This window comes from Petromyzon marinus, chromosome 39 (genome assembly GCF_048934315.1).
Source record: "Petromyzon marinus isolate PM22_M1 ecotype Great Lakes invasive population chromosome 39, UKy_Petmar_22M1.pri1.0, whole genome shotgun sequence".
Classification (NCBI taxonomy): Eukaryota; Metazoa; Chordata; class Hyperoartia; order Petromyzontiformes; family Petromyzontidae; genus Petromyzon; species Petromyzon marinus.
The window spans coordinates 8,590,652-8,609,126 of record NC_133705.1 but is presented as its reverse complement, the minus strand read 5'-3'; the positions used below and the strand labels follow the sequence as shown (position 1 = coordinate 8,609,126).

General features: G+C 51.6%; 1 protein-coding gene across 1 annotated transcript in view; it reads left to right on the top strand.

Annotated features, from left to right (window-relative positions):
- The window catches only part of TTLL10 (tubulin tyrosine ligase like 10), a 218,887-nt gene extending 201,217 nt beyond the window's left edge, over nucleotides 1-17,670 (top strand). The window contains exons 6-15 of the mRNA XM_076072790.1: nucleotides 4,537-5,310; nucleotides 6,067-6,185; nucleotides 7,060-7,180; nucleotides 7,651-7,736; nucleotides 8,268-8,436; nucleotides 9,329-9,500; nucleotides 9,725-9,865; nucleotides 10,242-10,358; nucleotides 12,582-12,675; nucleotides 13,267-17,670. Coding sequence (XP_075928905.1) covers nucleotides 4,537-5,310; nucleotides 6,067-6,185; nucleotides 7,060-7,180; nucleotides 7,651-7,736; nucleotides 8,268-8,436; nucleotides 9,329-9,500; nucleotides 9,725-9,865; nucleotides 10,242-10,358; nucleotides 12,582-12,675; nucleotides 13,267-14,135 — 2,662 coding nt within the window. The 3' untranslated portion in view covers nucleotides 14,136-17,670. The remainder of the gene's footprint in view (nucleotides 1-4,536; nucleotides 5,311-6,066; nucleotides 6,186-7,059; nucleotides 7,181-7,650; nucleotides 7,737-8,267; nucleotides 8,437-9,328; nucleotides 9,501-9,724; nucleotides 9,866-10,241; nucleotides 10,359-12,581; nucleotides 12,676-13,266) is intronic.
- Nucleotides 17,671-18,475: the final 805 nt, after the last annotated feature.

Here is an 18,475-nt window from a genome sequence, read left to right as displayed (position 1 = left end):
GCCATCGCGACCATCGTAACCATCAGCATCATAATCATCATCGCGACCATGGTAATCATCACCATCAATCGTCATCCGTCCAGCGTCAACCCGTGAGGCCGTTGTGTGCACGTGTGCGGCGAGGTTACAACCTGGAGGCCAGGTGTGCGAGCTGTCTGCGTGACATTGAAGCGACCCATTGTAGATCCAAAAGTTGAAAAGAGTCAAACGCTAAAATAATCATAATAACAATGTCATCCGCTCGACGACGAACGGACTCTCGCTATTACACGCGCTACGTGCTGACGTCCGTAGTGCGTTTGTAAAACTTCAATAAACGTAAAGAAACCAACGCTGGCTCCTGTTTTTAATTCGCAGTGTTTTTTCACATTTGGATCTACAATGATATCTTTTCATGTGTCGATTAAATAGTTAAATTATAAAACAAAAAACGTATTTTTGTATTTGTTTAAGACTTTTTTCCTCGTACGCAACTTAACAACAGTTGTACTTTTTATCAGTCACTATGTTGACACTGGCAAAAGGTCCCATACAGAGAGGAAAAAAAGTATTTGATCCCCTGCTGATTTTGTATGTTTGCCCACTGACAAAGAAATGATCAGTCTGTAATTTTAATGGTAGGTTTATTTGAACAGTGAGAGACAGAATAACAACACCAAAAATCCAGAAAAACGCATGTCGAAAATGTTATAAATTGATTTGCATTTTAATGAGGGAAATAAGTATTTGACCCCTCTGCAAAACATGACTTAGTACTTGGTGGCAAAACCCTTGTTGGCAATCACAGAGGTCAGATGTTTCTTGTAGTTGGCCACCAGGTTTGCACACATCTCAGGAGGGATTTTGTCCCACTCCTCTTTGCAGATCTTCTCCAAGTCATTAAGGTTTCGAGGCTGACGTTTGGCAACTCGAACCTTCAGCTCCCTCCACAGATTTTCTATAGGATTAAGGTCTGGAGACTGGCTAGGCCACTCCAGGACCTTAATGTGCTTCTTCTTGAGCCACTCCTTTGTTGCCTTGGCCGTTTGTTTTGGGTCATTGTCATGCTGGAATACCCATCCACGACCCATTTTCAATGCCCTGGCTGAGGGAAGGAGGTTCTCATCCAAGATGTTACGTTACATGGCCCCGTCCATCGTCCCTTTGATGCAGTAAAGTTGTCCTGTCCCCTTAGCAGAAAAACACCCCCAAAGCATAATGTTTCCACCTCCATGTTTTACGGTGGGGATGGTGTTCTTGGGGTCATAGGCAGCATTCCTCCTCCTCCAAACACGGCGAGTTGAGTTGATTCAAAGAGCTCAATTTTGGTCTCATCTGACCACAACACTTTCACCCAGTTGTCCTCTGAATCATTCAGATGTTCATTTATACGGGCATGTATATGTGCTTTCTTGAGCAGGGGGACCTTGCGGGCGCTGCAGGATTTCAGTCCTTCACGGCGTAGTGTGTTACCAATTGTTTTCTTGGTGACTATGGTCCCAGTTGCCTTGAGATCATTGACAAGATCCTCCCGTGTAGTTCTGGGCGGATTCCTCACCGTTCTCATGATCATTGCAACTCCACGAGGTGAGATCTTGCATGGAGCTCCAGGCCGAGGGAGATTGACAGTTCTTTTGTGTTTCTTCCATTTGCGAATAATCGCACCAACTGTTGTCACCTTCTCACCAAGCTGCTTGGCAATGGTCTTGTAGCCCATTCCAGCCTTGTGTAGGTCTACAATCTTGTCCCTGACATCCTTGGAGAGCTCTTTGGTCTTGGCCATGGTGGAGAGTTTGTAATCTGATTCATTGATTGCTTCTGTGGAAGGTGTCTTTTATACAGGTAACGAGCTGAGATTAGGAGCACTCCCGTTAAGAGTGTGCTCCTAATCTCAGCTCGTTACCTGTCTAAAAGACACCTGGGAGCCAGAAATCTTTCTGATTGAGAGGGGGTCAAATACTTATTTCCCTCATTAAAATGCAAATCAATTTATAACATTTTTGACATGCGTTTTTCTGGATTTTGTTGTTGTTATTCTGTCTCTCACTGTTCAAATAAACCTACCATTAAAATTATAGACTGATCATTTCTTTGTCAGTGGGCAAACGTACAAAATCAGCAGGGGACCAAATACTTTTTTTCCCTCACTGTAGATATAACTGCTTAACCCGAAGCATGCATCCTATGGCGATGGCATTGTCCTTGCACTGGTCGCCGTTTGTCGGCCTTTGCTCTATAGCGCCGGTGAGACAGAGCCAATCGGTTTCACGGACAATGCGTACATGATGAAAGCATAATTGTTTTTTTTTTTACCATAATTATGTGTGGTTCATGCAGACTTTGATCCCTTGTAATAGGGATCAATTTGGATGTTTGAACATCTTAACACCTCCTGTATTCATGCCAGAAAGGGTAAAGCCTCACCATCAGCCATGGTCAAATCGCTGCTGGATGAAGGCCTCCCCTAAGACACCGCCTCCTATCACGATCCTGCGATGTTTTAATCCATCTGAGCACCTGGACACGAACTGATTTCATCGCTCCGTCTCTTCGGTGGACGAGATCTCTCGGAAGCATCCCGTTTCTCAGCTGCCCGCTCCATTTCATATTATTGACCATCGGTCATCATCCCTCCCAGCGACGGGTCCCCCCCAAGCCCCTCGTGCCTCCCGACCTCTCCAGGTTACTAAAGCTACACCAGAGACAGGGATCGCCTCTAGCCAACGTGGTGTTCGTAATGGTATTCGTTTCCCACGTTGTTTCACGTTGTAGATCATTTTGGCTGCTATAAAATTCCACACGAAGAGCACTGGAGCTATCATTTGTGATGGCCAGGTCGCTTCTGAAAAAGAGCTATATATCTCAGTGGGCCTTATCTGGTAAAATAAAAAAATATATTTTTCTAGTGTAATGGTGTTTTGTGTTAGTAATGTTTTTTTTAGTTTCACGTGGCACTTTACATTCCACGCGTGCAGTTAACACTTCTCCTGCACGGTATCCATGCCGCAGTCTGTGCCATCCGTGAAAAGATTTTGCGGCCCAGGAGTTCAGAACCGCTGGATTAGCGTGTGCACGTGTGTGGATGTGTTTGTAGGTAGTGTAGCGGTTAGCGCTGCGCCACGTTACGAGCCCGTCCACCCGAGTTCGATTCCTGTTCACGGCCAACACCAGTGACGATTATCTGAACTGGTCCTGCCGCCTTTCCTGGGTCGACTCAGCCTCAAATGAATACCTGGTGAGGGGTGTAGACATAGCCTCTAGGGAGACAAAGGCAGCCAGGCGTGGTGCTGGCCACCCATCCCCTCGTGTGCCAATGCCGGCCTTAATAGGTGCTCGCTAACAGCACTTGCCCCGAGAGTCTGCAAATGTATTTATGTTGAACTTATTTCGCATCGTACATAGCCAACCATGCTAATCGGAGGTTAATAAGCGACGGGCCTTTGTCTTTGTTGTATGTCTGGTAAGTGTTCATAATAGTTCGTGACAGGTGAGCAGCTCAGGCCATGGTGCACGAGGGCAATTCGATGGCAATCGTCGCCGGCAATCTTCATTGTTGCCCCCTAGTGGGCAACGGGGGAGGTAACCTTCAATCAGATCAGAGACGGAGCGCACGTGACTGTGCTGCCTGACGACGTCACTCTTTCTGCACCTGACAAAAACTGACTGCTTCAAAATCCATTAATGAGTGGGATCTGGACAAACGCAACAGAAGACATTCTGATTGCTTTTCTGATAAGTAATATATTGTATTGTGTTGAGTGAGTGACTGGCTAACTGACTGGTAATCGCCTGCATAAGGGAATGGCTGTTACCTAAATAGTCACTTGTACTAGACCTACCCCACCACCAATCACCTAGCAACTCGTACTCGGCTTACCCCATCCCTCATCACCTAGCAACTAGTACTAGGCCTACCCATCCCTAATCACCTAGAAACTAGTACTAGGCCTACTCATCCCTAATCACCATATCAACTACTAGGCCTATCCTATACCGAATTATCTGGTTCGTATACAACCTGTAGACCAATCATTGTTCAGCATACATACACACTTTTGATCCATGTTTACTTTGGTTTCCCAGAGAGAATTCTGTCTCTCCATTCCGTTAACCCACCGAAGTTACCATCGGCGCTCGCGGTCGATGCATTGCCGGTGATGATTGCCGGCATCGATTGCACCTGGAGTCGTACGAGCAGACCGTGGCCTTATAGGCTGCTTCCTGTGTAAGCTGTCTGGCGGCGTGCGCACGTGAGCATGTGAAGTGACAGAGCGCGCAAAAGAAACAAGTGTTTTGTTGTCGGGTTAAAAATGTTCCCCCCGAGGAGACGATTAGTGCGACGCTGACACTTGGTTTGTGCCCGTTAAGGAGTGCCAAACGACATCTTCAGAAGCGGTCGCTTTTACGCTCCTCAACTGGCATGACCACAACAGAGCCAGCACGGGGACCATCACGGTCCGGGCGATTTTCCACATGCTAGTTGTCGTACTGAGCCAGAACCAAACCGTGATACTCTCGCCTAACAAGACTATTTACTCTGGCTCGGGGGCCAAGCAGGGCCAGCAGCGGGCCTAATGACGTGTTCGCTTTGTGTGACATCAATCAGTACGCCGTGAGGACACGGCTTCGCCGCGTCCCGACTCGTTCGATTGCGAGTGACGTCGGCGGCGCGGCTTCTGCAGTGGAAAAAACAAACCGGCACCCCTTGAGCCGCGCCAGGCTGCCTCGGAAGGCTGCCGCGGCGGGGCTGCCTGCCCTGGCGCAGCTCGGTTTTGCAGTGGAAAAAAAAAAGAGATCTTCGACGCCTGCGCAGTTGCGCATCCGTATTGTAAGGCCGCCCGTGTGTGTGTCTGTGCGTGGCACGGGATCAGGTGGCGCCGTGGTCTACGCTCGTCGGGTGGCGGAGGTCGGCGCCCACGGGGACGACCCGTGTGGGGAGGGGTCCACGGGGGGGCCGGAACACCCTGGGGCACGGCGGGGCCCGCGGAGAGCAGAGAAGAGGCTTCGGCGAGCAGCGGGGGAGGGAATTGTTCTTGCAGGAGGAGGAGGAGGAGGCCGTGGGGGAGAGGGGACTCTTGGAGGAGAGGGCACTCCTGGAGAACGGGGGACTGATCAAGGAGAGGGGGAGAAACAGGGAGACAACGAAGGGGCTCAAGGAGGGAAGGGGACCCGCCAGGGTGGCGAAGGAGGAGGTCAGGGCGGGAAGGGAGGGAGTCAGGGAGGAGGAAAGGGGGGCCGTCAAGGAGGCGAGGGGGGCCGCCCTGGTCGCCTGGGAGACACGCGGAGCTCCGGACCCTTCTTCTACATCGGAGGGAACAACGGAGCGGCCCTGTGAGCACCTGGCACTTCCGTTACCATGGATACTGGCCCTGACCTGAGCACTCGTATTAGACATGCTGCTAACTCTAAGTCTAACCCCGATGCTCTGGCCCTAACACTCTTAACCCTCATCATTAGACCTCCTTTGCCAGTACCAAAATGTAATAACAGGGTTTTCCCCCTTTTTTTTCTGGCAACAAAACTGAAACCTTTTTACAAGGATTCATGTCTGCATTAACCACAATACCTGCAGTCAAAATTCAAACAAACAACACACTATGATAATATATGCATTGTCCTTGAAACTGATTGGTCCACACCAAGGGACGGCTTTCTTTTGAGCCTCGACCCAATTGGTGCTCGACCACATGACGCCAAAAGGGGCGTACTGCAGGTATTGTGGTTAATGCAAAAAATGTGTGTTTTAATATTTATGTGCTTTTAATTTAGGGACCCTTTATAACATATGCTACAGGCCCCGCACTAGCTTAATCCGGCACTGGTTGCACTACAAATCCGGGGACCTGATTTGAATATCCGCTCACGGCCAATAGCAGTGGGAAATATTTGAACCTGGCCCTTAAATGAATACCTCGTGCGGTGTGTAAACATAAGTACTGGGTTGGCAGAGGCGACCAGGCGTGGTGCTGGCCACCCGTCCCCTCATGCGCCACTCGCCTTCGTGGGTACCGCTCGCTAACAGCACTTGCCGCAATAGGCTGGTAAAGGCTACACGGAGGAGTCTTTGTCTTTGTGTGCGTGGGGCAGGGTGAGCGAGTACTGCTTGAGGCGAGGCTGGGAGAGGACGTTGGACCGCACGAGGGAGGACTACCGCCTCAAGTGGTGCGAGCTCAAGTCCCGCTCCGCATACACGGCCTTCCGCGAGGGTGCGATGCCACGCTCACTCCACGCCACGTCACACCACGCCGCACCGTGTCACACCACTCTGCGTCACAGCACTCCGTACCACGTCACACCACTCCATACCGCGTCACACCACTCTGCGTCACGCCACTACGTATCGCGTCACACCACCCCATTCCATGCCACAACACTCCGCACAACTCCGGACCAGTATACGGTAAGTCCTCGTTTAACGTGATAGGCGCGTTCCTGAAAAGTGGCGCGTGAAGCGAAAAACGACTTCCCCATAATGTAACGATAAAGTGTGGCGAAACACGACGTACGCACAACCACGAGATGGCGAAACAAATAACTGAGGTTACACCGCCGCATTACTGCATCATTCCGCGTACTGTATTGAATCGCTCAGCCACGCAGCTCAAGAAAGTAGTTCGTCATCGACCGCTCAGAAACCGCGTTATAACGGGGTGTGCGTTTCGCGTTATAACGGCGCGCGTTCCACGTTGTGTGAAAAAGTGTTCCCTCATGGAAGAACCGCGTTGTAGCGAAAACGAGTTAACGTGCGAACACCGCGCGTTAAGCGAGGACTCTCCATACAGTAGAACGACGGACTGTGCTGCACTGCACTCTGCAAGGTGCGTGCATGACGTGAAGCCGCGTGGCATCGCGCTGTATCGTCGCACTGTATCATCGCGCTGTATCGTCGCACTGTATCACCGTGCTGTATCCTTGCACTGTATCATTGTGCTGTATCGTCGCATTGTATCATCGCGCTGTATCGTCGCACTGTATCATCGCGCTGTATTGTCGCACTGTATCATCGCGCTGTATCGTCGCACTGTATCACCGAGCTGTATCGTCGCACTGTATCATCGCGCTGTATCGTTGCGCCCACAGGGCAGCAGCTGCTCTACCAAATCCAGAACAACAAGGTGCTCACCAGCAAGATCGGCCTCCTGTGCAGCCTGCGGGACTACGAGCGCATCATCAGCAAGCTGCAAGTCACCTCCCAGCCCAGGTGAGCCCACTCGCGTGGGTCTTTGTGAGGTCCATGTGAGTCCACACGAGACCCACGTGAGTCCATGTGAAGTCCATGTGAGGTCTATGCAAGTCCTTGGGAGGCCGATGTGAGTCCATGTGAGGTCCATGTGAAGTCCGTGTGAGGTCTATGCAAGTCCTTGGGAGGCCGATGTGAGTCCACGTGAGGTCCATGTGAGGTCCGTGTGAGGTCCACAGGAGACCCACGTGAGTCCATGTGAAGTCCATGTGAGGTCCATATGAGGCAATGTGAGATCTATGTGATTGGGTTGCTTTATTAATTGATTGATTGGTCTTGATTGATTAGTGATTGGTTGATTGACTGTTTGCTTGGTTTATTAGTTTGTTGATGACTTGGTCGATTGCTCGGTGATTGTTTGATGAATTGGTTACTCAATTAGTTGACTGGTCGGTTGCTAATTGGTCTGGCGACTGGTCTGGCGATTGCAGGATGCTGAAGATGGACGACTTCTTCCCGCACACGCTGCGCCTCGACGTGCGTGGGGAGCGGGACGAGTTTTTCGACTCCTACCAGGGTGAGCGCTGCGCTGCGTCGCGTTTGGAAGCCCGAGCTGATCATCAGGAATCTTATGATCTATAAAGCTCTTTTTCACAAATGTCCAGATGTCCAAATCGTGTCTGACAGAGGAGCGCAGGTCACGGCGCATGCGGACCTCAAACGCTTAGCAGGAGAGGCATTTGCTGAAAGAGTGCTTTGTGAATTTAGCGGAGTGATTTGAATCGTGCAGCACAGAGCTCAGTTGGAACCCAGGGCAGCGGGGCCCGGTAAAGTCGGGGAGATTCGGTCCCGACGTGGTCAGGCTGGCGCGTCGCAACTGGTCCGACGAAGCGGCCGCCCGAACGGATGGTGCCGTGCCATGCCGGAGGCGGTCGACGTGCGGTCGACGTCGTCCGCTCCTCGCCCCCGTGGGAACAAAAGCCAGGTGCGGCACCGCCAGCAGGTAGAGGTCGGCCCGGCGGGGAGCCGCATCTCCCGGCGGGGCTCGCGCGGCTCGTACAAACCGCCCGCTCTCATTACCCACTCCACGGGTATGCGGGGCGAGCAGAGGGGGAGAAGTGGATCTGCAAGCCGACAGGCCTCAACCAGGGCCGCGGGATCTTCCTGCTGCGCTCGGCAGGCGACGTGGCGGCGCTGCGCGAGCGGCTGCTCCTCGACGCCGACGCGGGGCCCCGCACGCCGCGCGCCCACGTGCCGCAGGCCCGCATCGTGCAGAGGTGAGCGCTCGTTCGCTCACTACTCGTCACACGCTCGCCACTCGCTCACCACTCACACCCATTGCGAGCTCACGCACCACAAAGACGTGAGAGTGGTCGGTCAAACGTGGAGCTCGGTCGACTTGGGCGTTGTCAGCATACCGACAAGCGGAAGATGATGTCTCAGAACTACTTTGGAAGTCATTCTTCATTCACACTTAAAGTGACAGCCTCAGCAGAGTCAACTCAATGTCTCTGACCTCTAACCCTAACCCGGCCACCTCAGCGTTGTTCGCGGTTTGAATCCGGCAGGTCTCCCGGCTTAATACCGCTGGGATTGCTTTGAGACGTAAAATACCGAGCCTGCTTCGCGGTGGTCATTAAAGGTCTCACGGTGTAATTCGAAACGGTTCGAAGTTGCCAAATTCGAGTGATTACACCGCCAGTCACTCAATTGGGATCTCACACCACACACACATACACAGAGGATCATCGCCCTCGACTGTCGAACTACTGTAGACTGTGTCTGTGAAACACAGCAGCGCCTTGCTCCGTAAACTCCTCCTTTGGCAATCCCTCGCAGTCGCGGATGATGACCGTCTTCCACCAGGGTCCGAAGATGGGCGATGAGGCCCATCCGCGATCGACGGACTCGCGCCAGTGACAATGGCTGGAAAACCAAACGTACTAAACGATGCGAAATAAATTCAACGTATGCACATTGAATTTATTTTGCATCGTAAGTAGGCAACCGTGCATAGTCGTAGTGTGCGGGGGGGAAGGACAACAAACTAAAACACGAAAAAAAACAGCATTAAAAGCAGATGGATTATTAAAGATTGATGAGATTATTGTGTCGAACGTGCGTGGTGGCTGGGGGTCGGGGGTCGGGGGTCGGTTTTGCCGCCCGCAGGTACGTGACGAACCCGCTGCTACTGGACGGACGCAAGTTTGACGTGCGCTCCTACATGCTCATCGCCAGCGCGGCACCGCCCATCGTCCTGTTCCGCCACGGGTATGCGCGGCTCAGCTGCCAGAGCTACAGTCCCGAGTCCAACGACCTCACGGCACACCTCACCAACCAGGTGAGCTCACGCACGCACGCACGACGCGCGTACGCACGCGTGACCCTTCACAAGGCTGTTGGGGCGAGTGCTGTTAGCAAGCGCCAATGAAGGCCGGCGCGGCGCATCTATGCCGGGAGTGGGTGGCCACCTATCACAGGGTGGGTGGCCAGCAAAATATAATTTGTTTTTGCTCAGTTGGCTTGGCCCCTAATTTGTAAAGCGTGACCCCCGGCCCCTGGCAGTACATGCAGAAGAAGAGCCCCGTGTACCAGGAGGTGAAGGAGGAGACTGTGTGGACCATGAGCCGCTTCAACGACCATGTCAACGAGCACTGCGCCCCACACAAGGGGCTGCCCAAGGACTGGGTCCTCACCACCTTCACTGTGAGGGCCCGGTGACAATCGCCCTACCACTCACCCTGACACTCGAGCTAATGCTAAGCCTAACACTAGGCCTGACGCTCAGCTTGACATTAGCCCTAATACTAGGTCTGACGCTAAGCTTGATACTAGGCTTGATACTAAGCTTGACACTAGCCCTGGCCCTAGGCCTGACGCTAAGCTTGACACTAGGTCTGAATACTAGGCCTGATGCTAAGCTTAAGACTAGCCCTGACACTAGGCCTGACGCCAAGCTTAACACTAGCCCTGACACTAGGCCTAATGCTAAGCTTGACACTAGGCCTGAACACTAGGCCTGGTGTGGTTCATCTCACTCCAACCCCCCCCCCCCTACCTGTCAAACCCCATGCCACAACAGAAGCGCATGCAGCAGGTGATGACCCACTGCTTCCTGGCCACCAAATCCAAGCTGGAGGGCAAACTCGGCCTCTTTGACCTCATCGGCTGCGACTTCCTCATCGACGAGGACTTCAAGGTACCGTGGCCAGGCGGGGTGGGGTTGGTGGATCGCATCTCGTCCTGCACACAAAGGCGGATCTATAAACTATCCGAGAGCAGGGAGGGATGGAGCGATGAGGGCAATTGCCCGCTCCTGGAATCCGCCACTTGTCTGCACAACGAGCTGATTTCATCGCTCCATCTCCGTGGGTGTGTTCTCTCCTTTGGCTGCCGCTCCACCGTTAGTCTCATCATCCCTTCTAGCGGTGCATTCTGCCCCCGCTCCTCCGTACACAATATCACGTAGGAGCGTCACTGCCACGGGGTAGAGCCATCAGTGAACAGACACGGGGCTGCCTGCCCTGTACCATAGGGTCGAACGGCAAAACATTACTACTGATGAGAACAGGTGAAGTTTGAACCGGTCCCAGGCTATGTGGTTAGCCTTGACAGCACACTAACCGCACCTCCGATTGCCACGGTTGGCTACATAGAGTGAGGGAAAAAGTTTTTGATCACCTGCTGATTTTGTACGTTTGCCCACTGACAAAGAAATGATCAGTCTATAATTTTAATGGTAGGTTTATTTGAACAGTGAGAGACAGAATAACAATAAAAAATCCAGAAAAACGCATGTCAAAAATGTTATAAATTGATTTGCATTTTAATGAGGGGAATAAGTATTTGACCCCCTCTCAATCAGAAAGATTTCTGGCTCCCAGGTGTCTTTTATACAGGTAAAGAGCTGAGATTAGGAGCACACTCTTAAAGGGAGTGCTCCTAATCTCAGCTTGTTACCTGTATAAAAGACACCTGTCCACAGAAGCAATCAATCAACCAGATTCCAAACTCTCCACCATGGCCAAGACCAAAGAGCTCTCCAAGGATGTCAGGGACAAGATTGTAGACCTACACAAGGCTGGAATGGGCTGCACGACCATTGCCAAGCAGCTTGGTGAGAAGGTGACAACAGTTGGTGCGATTATTTGCAAATAGAAGAAACACAAAAGAACTGTCAATATCCCTCGGCCTGGGGCTCCATGCAAGATCTCACCTCGTGGAGTTGCAATGACCATGAGAACGGTGAGGAATCAGCCCAGAACTACACGGGAGGATCTTGTCAATGATCTCAAGGCAGCTGGGACCATAGTCACCAAGAAAACAATTGGTAACACACTACGCCGTGAAGGACTGAAATCCTGCAGCGCCCGCAAGGTCCCCCTGCTCAAGAAAGCACATATACATGCCCGTCTGAAGTTTGCCAATGAACATCTGAATGATTCAGAGGACAACTGGGTGAAAGTGTTGTGGTCAGATGAGACCAAAATGGAGCTCTTTAGCATCAACTCAACTTGCCGTGTTTGGAGGAGGACTGCTGCCTATGACCCCAAGAACACCATCCCCATCGTCAAACATGGAGGTGTAAACATTATGCTTTGGGGGTGTTTTTCTGCTAAGGGGACAGGACAACTTCACCGCATCAAAGGGACGATGGACGGGGCCATGTACCGTCAAATTTTGGGTGAGAACCTCCTTCCCTCAGCCAGGGCATTGAAAATGGGTCGTGGATGGGTATTCCAGCATGACAATGACCCAAAACACACGGCCAAGGCAACAAAGGAGTGGCTCAAGAAGAAGCACATTAAGGTCCTGGAGTGGCCTAGCCAGTCTCCAGACCTTAATCCCATAGAAAATCTGTGGAGGGAGCTGAAGGTTCGAGTTGCCAAACGTTAGCCTCGAAACCTTAATGACTTGGAGAAGATCTGCAAAGAGGAGTGGGACAAAATTCCTCTTGAGATGTGTGCAAACCTGGTAGCCAACTACAAGAAACGTCTGACCTCTGTGATTGCCAACAAGGGTTTTTCCACCAAGTACTAAATCATGTTTTGCAGAGGGGTCAAATACTTATTTCCCTCATTAAAATGCGAATCAATTTATAACATTTTTGACATGCGTTTTTCTGGATTTTTTTTGTTATTCTGTCTCTCATTGTTGAAATAAACCTACCATTAAAATTATAGACTGATCATTTCTTCGTCAGTGGCCAAACGTACAAAATAAGCAGGGGATCAAACACTTTTTTCCCTCACTGTACGGTGCGAAAGAAGTTAAACATATGTACCGCTGTCCATTGCAACATGGTGCTCTAACCCAGACCTCTGCTCGACTTTCATTCCTTCCACCTCGACACTGCTGCCCCGCGCTACCTCCCCACCCACTAATTTTTTCCCATCATACCCCCCCCCCACCCCACCGGCAGGTATGGCTGCTGGAGATGAACTGTAACCCCGCGCTGCAGACCAACTGCATGGTGCTCAAGGAGGTCATCCCGCAGGTGGTCAACGAGACCCTGGGTACGTGCACCTGCGAAGGAGGAAACGGCGCGTCGATGCGTTGCCGTTCGGCGTCGGTGTGCCAGCCAACTTACGCGAGTGTCAGCTAACTGCGCGCGATGAGAATCCGATGGCGTTTTCGTCGCCTGTCACACGTGATGCCCTCCGGGCGTGATCCTTGTTGCCGCTGGTGGCCAACGACGATCGCCGCGACGGGTAAAGAGGAATCGGTGCTTGAGTGGAATCGCGAGCCGGATTGGGTTCATGCATCGTTACAAACGCTGATTAATCATTCCACCCCGAATTGCCATGATGTGATTTTTTTTCATGATACGATATTGTGTACGTGTTCACGATATGGCGATTATCGCGATGTCAGATTCCCATGGCTTTGTGATTGCAAAACGAACGATACGGTTAATGTGGACTTTTAATTAATAATGGTTCACTATTTACTTTTGCGTAGCGTTTAATTCCACCGTTCTTGTAGCGCAGGCTATCACCCCGAATTAAGACGCTGCTGTGTTTCACAGATACAATCCGATAGTCGTTCCCAAAATTACCAATTTCTGTGTGATGTTTAAAATGTGGACATTGTCGACGTGCCCCTAGACCTGGCGTTGGAGACGTTTGAGAAGGTGCGCCGAGGCCAGCGCGTCATGCCGCTGCAGACTCGCCGAGACTTCACGCTGCTCTACAACGGGGATCCCAGCGACCCGCACTCGCGCCCGAGCTGGCCGTCGTCAAGGCCCTACCTAAACCTCGGCCTGCTGGTGCCTCGCCAAAAGCAGCAGCATCAGCAAAATCAGCAGCAGCAGCAGCAGCATCAACAGCAGCAGCAGCAGCAGCAGCGTCGTGCGACAAAATCGGCGGCACGAAACTTTGCGCTTCCCGAACCGCGCACGCCGAAGCCGAGAATTCGCTACAACATCTCCATCGCAAAGGTGGCGGCACCTCCGCTGCAGAAGCTGAGTCTGAGACCTCAGGGAGTGGAGGATGACGATGATGAAGACAGGGAGGATGACGAGGAAGACGAAGCGGAGGAGAAGGAGGGAGGGGGCGGCACCTTGGGAGCCATTACGCGACGCGTGGGGTGCTCGAAGTCGGCACGTCGGCCGCTCAAGAGCGCCGCTGCGCCGCGACCCACACCGCCCGGCCCCCGGCACCATCGCTGGGCTCTCACGCTGAGGTCCAGGGCGCCGGCGGCCTCGCTCTCGTCATTGAGCGCGCGCGGTGGCGTCCGGTCCGTGGCTGCCCTCGCCGCCACCATCTCCGTCCTGACGACGTCGCTCCCGCACGAGGCCTCCGCCACTTGGAAGACGGCGTTGAGCCTCCCCGTGCGGAAGGCGGAGGAGGAGGAGGCGGAGGAGGAGGAGGAGCAGGAGGAGGTCGACTCGCAGAGGCTCCCTCCGCTTCCATCGCCCGACGACGCCTCGTCTGGCACCACCGCGAAGAAGCAGCTGTCAGAGCGAGGAGCTTGACCTCGAGAATTCGCGACGATCGGGGAAGTGCGAACGGTCACCGCGGTGGCTTCCGAGCCACCCCGGATCATCGCAGCCGCATGGCCTCTGCCTTGAGCCTTCCCGGGAAGCTGCAACTCGATTTAAAAAGAAAAAGTCTACGAATTTCTGCGTCCTGCAAATCTTTTTCTTTTATATATAAGCCATGATTATTATTATTATTACAGTAGCCATATCAAGATTGTAGGTGCATGTGTGTGTTGGTGTCTTTGTTAGGGCTGTTCATAGGTGTTCGCAAGCAGCACTTTGCCCTACAGTCTTTTAAGCCTATACGGGGAGTCTTTGTGTGTCGGGGTTAGGGTGTTCGCTAACAGCACTTGCCCCAATAGTCTGTTGAAAGCTATTCGAGGGAGCTTTGTGTTTAGGTGGGGGAGTGGCGGTGCAGTGGTTTGTGCACTGCGCTCCGAACCCAGCGACCCACTTTCGATTCCCGCTTACAGCCATCAGTGATGAATATCTGAACCAGTCTTGAGCCTCCCCTAGGTCGACTCAGCCTTAATGAGTACCTGGTGTGGAGTGTAAACAATAGCATTGGGGAGACAAATGTGACCGGGAATGGTGCTGGCCACCCACCCCCTTTTGTGTTGTGCAGGCCTTCATAGGTGCTCGCTAACAGCACATTCCCCAACAGTCTATTTAGGTTATAATGGGGATCTTTGTGAAGGTTTATTGATGTGTTGAGGTGGTGGTGCAGTGGTTTCCAATCTGCACTACAAACCCGGTGACCAGAGTTCGATTCGCGGCCATGGCTAACGTGGCGATTGATACCTTAACCAATCCTGGGCCTCACCTAGGGCGACTCAGCCTCAAATGAGTACCTGGTGCTTCATGTAAACAAAGGCGGGTGGGTATGGTGCTGTCTACACCACCGTCTCGTGCACCGTGCCAGCCTTAATAGGTGCTCACTAACAGCACTTTCCCCAACAGTCTATGTTGGCTACACGTGGGAACGTGGTATGTTTGTTGGTGTGAGTGTGTGTGGATGTGTGGGTGTACATTCGCAGGTGCTCGCTAACAGCACTTGTTCCAACGGCTTAAGTTGGCTCTACGGGGGATCGTTTGTCTTTGTATATCCGCTAGAGTTGCAACTAATTATATTAACGGAGTAATTGACCAAAAAGTGTGGTCCTGGTCGAAATTCAATGGACTAATCGCCAATTGATAGAATTATAACAGCAATAGCGCTTAATTGATATGTAGCGCGCGCGTGTGTGTGTATTGTTAATTTATTTCAATGAGGCCTGTTAGAATGTGTAGGAGGCGGTGTTACAATGTCCAGGGTGCGACGCGCGGGCGTTTCCAGATGCGCGGGGATTGATCCAGCCCGAGTAGCAGGCAACTCACTCCGCCTCGCGTTTTTCCCAGCGTCGGATGCTAACGCGTGCAGGTGGATTCGCTGATAATGGGAACGCAAATGGTGGTGGTGGTGGTGCACCAGTGCTCGCTAACAGCACTTGCCCCAACAATCTGTTAAGGCTATACGGGGGGGTCTTCTTTGTCTTTGGTGGTGCACCAGCACTGGGTCTCTACGTTAGTCTCCGTGTCGCTATGGATCTGTGGGTCTTTGTGTGAGTCCATGGATTTCTGTTTTAGCTTCGGTCTCTCTGTGATTCTATGGGTTTCTATGAGTCTATGAGTCTCTGTGTGAGTCTATGGGTCTCTATGTGAGTCTATGAGTATCTATGAGTCTTTGTGTCCCTATGTGAGTCTTTCGGTTTCTGTGTGAGTCTATGGGTCTCTGTGCAAGTGTATTCGGTCTTTATGTGAGTCTATGGGTCTTTATCGAATCTATGGGTCTCTGTGCAAGTGTATCGGTCTCTATGTGAGTCTGTGGGTCTCGATGTGAGTCTATAGGTCTATATGTAAGTATGGGTCTCTGTGCAAGTGTATTCGGTCTTTATGTAAGTCTATGGGTCTTTATCGAATCTATGGGTCTCTGTGCAAGTGTATCGGTCTCTATGTGAGTCTGTGGGCCTCGATGTGAGTCTGTGGGTCTCGATGTGAGTCTGGGGGTCTCGATGTGAGTCTGTGGGTCTCGATGTGTCTGTGGGTCTCGATGTGAGTCTGTGGGTCTCGACGTGAGTCTGTGGGTCTCGATGTGAGTCTGTAGGTCTGTATGTAAGTATGGGTCTCTGTGCAAGTGTATTCGGTCTTTATGTGAGTCTATGGGTCTTTATCGAATCTATGGGTCTCTGTGCAAGTGTATCGGTCTCTATGTGAGTCTGTATGTCTCGATGTGAGTCTGTGGGTCTCGATGTGAGTCTGTGGGTCTCTACGTCAGAAAGAACTGACGATGCCACTGCCAGCGCGTTTCACTTCCTTCAGCGAGTCCACCCTGCACACGTCACGAACACCGAGACTTGAAAACCCCGTGGCTGGCACGATGACTCTCCTCGTCCTGAAGCCACGGGTGGACCGCCGGCCCGGCTGGGCTCGTCTTTGCGTCCTTATGTTTCATCACAACGAGCCAGAGTTCCAAACACAGCAAACTCCGAGCGGTTTTGAGATGAGGGATTTTAGGATGCCGCAGGGGAGAGAGCTGCAGTAATCAAGTTGAGATGCAATGAAATGTAGGTCGGATAAGAAGCCAGATTAAACACGTTCCAGGATGGAGTGAGACTCCTAACAATTTACGCTGCCCAGCGAGTCAACGGATTGTCGCTATTCAGCACACGTGAGTTCCCATGAAGGATTGATTGTTGCTTTTATATGTTTTACCGTCTCGTTTGTATTGTTTCTTGGGGGGGGGGGGTTGTTCTGTCACGTTTATAAAGTTTGGTTTGCTCCGTTAGCCAAAATGTAACAGAATATAATGTTCACGAATCGTTCATAAACCGGAGTATGCCACTGCTGCTGCTGCTGTTGCCGTGGTGCGATGGTGACCACGCTGGACTTGCAATGAAAGAGGTCGCCGGTTCGATCTCCTGGCGTGGCAGTTGAAACAAACGGTGCAAGCTTCCTCACTACCCTCCCACCTGCCTCTGTCCGCCCGGCAGTTTAATAACTGAATAATTGGGTGCACCACGGCGAAGACGTTCGGCAATCGTGGTGGGGTCAAAGTGTGGATACTCTCACCTATTCCGAGAAGTCTGATCTGTGTGGAAGAGTAGGCCAAATACCCTGGGGGGGGGGGGTGGGGGGGACTCTAGAGCTCCCTCTTAAGTGGTGGCCCCTTCCGCCAGCAGTGGCGTGAGCAAGCAATTGCAGAGCTGCGCCTTTAACTGGATCGATAGTGGATATTTACATAATTATTATGATTCTTATTTTCATTGCATTTCGTCCGTAGAACCCAATGCGTCCAAGAATGGAAAGCAGGAAAAAAAAAACAGAACCATGGTTCTAGATTTAAAGCTTTCGTGACTGCTAGGATCCATACTCTTTGGTTCTATTGGGTAAAGTCACGTAGGTGAAAATAAAATAACAAAAAATCACGACGTTTCGGCCACAACACAAGCGGCCTTCATCAGGTGAAGGGACGTGACTGTCTGGAGGACAGCGCTGTCCTCCAGACAGTCACGTCCCTTCACCTGATGAAGGCCGCTTGTGTTGTGACCGAAACGTCGTGATTTTTTGTTATTTTATTTTCACCTACGTGACTTTACCCAATAGAACCAAAGAGTATAGAACCATGGTTAGCGGCCAGAACTAGGGGGGGGTTAAAGGCCAGTTTAAAGAGGTGAGTTTTCAAAGACAGACTGAAATATATCCAACGATTCTGATTGTCTCCATAGCAAAGGCGAAGCGTTCCAAAGCGTGGGAGCTACACTGGCAAAAAGCCCAATCGCCCCCAGGGAAATGACCCTTGACCTCGGAGTACTTCGTTGGTTGCCCTGTGCTGTTAGCGAACAATTTTGGTCGTCATACCTCTTCGATGGGAAATTATGAAATCGTTTGTGTCACAACTCAGGTGAAAGTGCCTCTTGTAATCCAGATGTTATTGCTGTAATCCGCGTGCCCAAGTAATGAGCCGCATTCGTGTGTTGCAATCCAGGCGTGTGTGTATTATCACCCGGCTGAGATGCCTGTGTGATGCTATAAGCCAGGACCTGTGGCAGATCTCCAAGCCGGACTAAATTGTGGTGGGTGTGGGGAGGGGGGCGAGGATTTGTATTTGATTATTCCTAGCAACATTCATTTAGAGCTCGGGAACAAAACGTGCACGTCAACCTTTAATTTATTAGCGACGATCGGGGACAGCTCTCTTACATTTATTTTGAGATGAAAAAAGCTCATTTTGAATGTCCTACATGTGATTAGCGTTGAGCTACAAACGCGGACCGGACGGATACTACCGAGCGTTT